The 3977-nt window shown below is 43.4% G+C and overlaps 1 protein-coding gene across 6 annotated transcripts in view; it reads right to left on the bottom strand.

Annotated features, from left to right (window-relative positions):
- HDAC6 (histone deacetylase 6) overlaps positions 1-3977 on the bottom strand; it is a 27309-nt gene that overhangs the window by 14283 nt on the left and 9049 nt on the right. For all 6 annotated transcript variants that reach the window (XM_017855419.1, XM_017855423.1, XM_017855420.1 and 3 more), the window contains exons 9-10: positions 3170-3274; positions 2981-3049 (exon numbers count right to left, since the gene is read on the bottom strand). In XM_017855419.1, coding sequence (XP_017710908.1) covers positions 2981-3049; positions 3170-3274 — 174 coding nt within the window. The remainder of the gene's footprint in view (positions 1-2980; positions 3050-3169; positions 3275-3977) is intronic.

Below are 3977 nucleotides of genomic sequence, written 5' to 3' on the forward strand. Positions count from 1 at the left end.
TTTTTTTTTTAAAGACAGGGTCTCCCTCTATCGTCCAGGCTTGAATGCAGTGGCACGATCTTGGCTCACTGCAACCTCCGCCTCCTGGGTTCAAGTGATTCTCCTGCCTCAGCCTCCCGAGTAGCTGGGATTACATGTGCGCACCATCAGGTCTGGATAATTTTTGTATTTTTAGTAGAGATGGGGTTTCACCATGTTGGCCAGGCGGGTCTTGAACTCCTGGCCTCAAGTGATCCACCCACCTCGGCCTCCCAAAGTGCTGAGATTACAGGCATGAGCCACCACGCCCGGCTGGCAATTCTAATTCATACTCTATAAAAACAAGATCAGGAATGAGAGGTCATAGAAACAGAGAGGAAGAGTGAGCTTTTGGAGTTTAACAGAATATCTAAATACATAATTCAACAGAAGGGCTTGAGGATAAAGTTGACAAAATCTCCCAGGTCACAGCAAAAGAAAAAAGAGACAGAAAACATGAGATAAAAAATAAGAAGCCTGGGCAACATGGTGAGACCCCGTCTCTACAGAAGATTAAAAAATTAGCTGGGTATGCTAGTGTGCACCTGTAGTCCCAGCTACTCAGGAGGCTGAGGCATGAGGATTGCTTGAGCCCGGGAGGTCGAGACTGCAGTCAGTCACATTTGTGCCACTGTACTCCAGCCTGGGCAACAGAGCAAGACCTTGTCTCAAATAAATAAAAAAAAACTCAAAAAGAGAGAGACATAGAGGATCAACCCAGGAAGTCTAACATCTGACTAACAGAAGTCCTAGAATGAGAACAGAGAAAACAAGGAAGAAATTATCAAAGATCTAATAGAGAATAATTTCCAAGAATTTAAGAAAAGCATGAATCTTCAGATGTAAAATGTCTACCTACTACTAAGCAGAGTGAAAAGGCCAGGGTAAAAGTTTAGAACATCAAGGCTAGGTACAGTGGCTCATGCCTGTAATTCCAGTGCTTTGGGAGGTTGCAGTGGAAGGACACTTGAGGTCAGGAGTTTGAGACCAGTCTGGGCAACATAGTGAGACCCTGTCTCTACAAATAATTTAAAAAATTAGCTGGGTGTGGTGGCACATGCCTGCAGTCCTAGCTACTTGGGAGGCTGAGGCAGGAGGATTGCTTGAGCCCAGGAGTTTGAGGTTATAGTGGGCTATGATCTCGCTATTATACTCCAGCCTGGGTAACAGAGTAATACCCTAATAAAAAAAAAAAAAAAGAAAGACAGAAAAAAGAACACCAAGATAACCTTGCAGAGCAGAAAGTAGATTACTTGTAAAGGAATGAAAAGCAGACACCTGTCAGGAACACTGAATGCTGGAAAATAGTAAAGCAATGTCTAGAGAACAACCAACCTAAATTGGATTCTTCAGATGTAAAATGTCTTGGATAAGTGGATTCCCTGTAGTCAGCTGGGTAGAAGGCTAGATAAAACAACTACTACAGGTTGAGCATCCCTAATCTAGAAATCTGAAATGCTGTAAAATCCTAAACATTTTTTTTTTTTTTTTTAGATAGGGTCTCGGTCTATCACCCAGGCTGGAGTGCAGTGGTGCGATCTCAGCTCACTGCAACCTCTGCCTCCTGGGTTCAAGTGATTCTCCTGCCTCAGCCTCTTGAGTAGCTGGAAATACAGGTGTGTACCACTACACCTGGTTAATTTTCTGTGTTTTGTAGAGACAGGGTTTCACCATGTTGGCCAAGCTGATCTTGAATTCCTGACCTCAGGTGATCCACCTGCCTCAGCCTCCCAAAGTACTGGGATTACAGGCATGAGCTACCGCGCCTGGCCCTAAAATCCTAAAGTTTTTGAAGGCCAACATGATGCTCAAAGAAAATGCTCACTGGGGTATTTCGGATTTTGGGTTTTCAGATTAGGGATGCTCAACCACTAAGTATAATATAAATATTTCAAAATCTGAAAAAATCTGAAATTTGAAATACTTCTGGTTCCAAGCACTTCATATAAGGGATACTCAACCTGTACTTAGTAATGTCCCCTACTCACGAGGACTTGCTCAATCACTTTCTGCAGGAAGGGTAAACTGGTCCCCTCCTGGAGGGAAGTCAGACAGTATATACCAGACTTTAAAGTATGCTGACTCTTTGGCCCAAGCAATCCACTGTTAGAAATTCATCCTACAGATAGACTCAGAGAAGTGCAGAATTACGTATTTACTAGGCTATTCACAGTAGAAGTGCCTGTAATAGCAAAAACTGGGAAGCATCGTAAAAGCCCTGGTGTTAAATAACCAGAGGTACAGTCATAAAATTGAATACTACAAAGAACAAGATACTTTAAGGGGTACTAACATGGAGAAATGTCCCAGATATGCTGTTAAATGAATAAAGCAAGGTGTCGAAGAACATGGGGAGAATTATTCCATTAGGCAGTGTGTTATTAATAATTATAACAATAATAATAAAAATTCAGACATCTGTAGAAAAAAATCTGTAAGGATATAACCTAAACTGTCAACACTTATTTTTGAGGTAATGGAAATTAGAGGAGACTCACTACTTCAGACACTTCTGTATTATTTAATCTCTTTAAACAAATAGTTTGTTATTTATTTATATTTATTTTTTACTATCTACTGAAAGGATAAACAATTTGAAGCATTATCCTAATCAGAAAGAATAAAGCAGTAATTTGAGGTTCACTCCAACTCAAGGGTTAATCAGTGAATAAGATCTTCAAATATTTGTGGGTCAAATCCCATCTCTCCCAGTTCTTCTCTGTGTGACCTCTTAATCTATAAGCCTCAGTCCCCCTATCTGTAAAATGGGGAACCCAACAGTCCCTGCCTCAGAGTGAAATTAGGAGAGACAGCAGACACACAGAAAGTAGCACAGATCCTGATCCCAGGATAGGCCCCATGAATGTGAATGCTTTTTCCTTCCTCTGGACCCCTTCTGGCTGGGCCTGTAAGGGTGGGAGGTGGCTGGGAGTCTAGCACCTAGGTGGGAGTTGGGGTATACCTGGGGTCCTGGTCGAAGGTGAACTGTGTTCCTTGACCGTGGTGCACATCCCAATCTACGATAAGGACCCTAGGAGCAGGAGAGAGAGGGGACTCTGTGCAAGGGGATCAAGGTGAATCTGGGGGAAGAGCCCAGACCAGGACACCCCACCCCATGCCACCCCCATCACATCTGCCCTCTGCTGCTGACCTCCGGATGCGGTGTTTCTGTTGAGCATAGCGGGCTGCCACAGCCACGTGGTTGAACATGCAATAGCCATCCATAAGACTGTGCTGGGCGTGATGTCCAGGAGGCCTGGGCAAGACAAGAAAGTAACAGCCTGGAGTGTGTGAGGGGTCCTCCTCTTCAGAGACAGACTATCCCCTGATCTCTAATCCTGAACCACCAATTCCTTTAATGCTGATGCCTAAAAATCTGCCGGGAACTGAGTAATGGAGCCCCTCAAACTCTCACCCCCTGCCAATCTACCCCTCTGTTTCCAAAGGAGATTTGAAAATGTTCATTAAAATGATAAAGGCTGGGCATGGTGGCTCACGCCTGTAATCCCAGCACTTTGGGAGGCCGAGGCGGGTGGATCACGAGGTCAAGAGATCGAGACCATCCTGGCCAACATAGTGAAACCCTGTCTCTACTAAAAATACAAACAACTAGCCAGATGTGGTGGCGGGCGCCTGTAGTCCCAGCTACTCGGGAGGCTGAGGCAGGAGAATCACTTGAACCCAGGAGGCAGAGGTTGCAGTGAGCCAAGATTGCGCCACTGCACTCCAGCCTGGTGACAGAGCAAGACTCCGTCTCAAAAAAATAAATAATACATAAAAATAAAAATAAAATGATCAATGCATACATTCTCAAACCCAGTCACTCTGTTGCAGGAACTTAGGCCACAACCTATATTTTAAAAAGGGTGAAGTAACATTTTATTTTATGTTAGTATAAAATAACATTTTATTTTTATAAAGGTACTAGTATATTTGCTGTAGCATTTTTTTTTTTTTTT

This window comes from Rhinopithecus bieti, unplaced genomic scaffold (assembly GCF_001698545.2).
Source record: "Rhinopithecus bieti isolate Rb0 unplaced genomic scaffold, ASM169854v2 scaffold_41728, whole genome shotgun sequence".
NCBI lineage: Eukaryota > Metazoa > Chordata > Mammalia > Primates > Cercopithecidae > Rhinopithecus > Rhinopithecus bieti.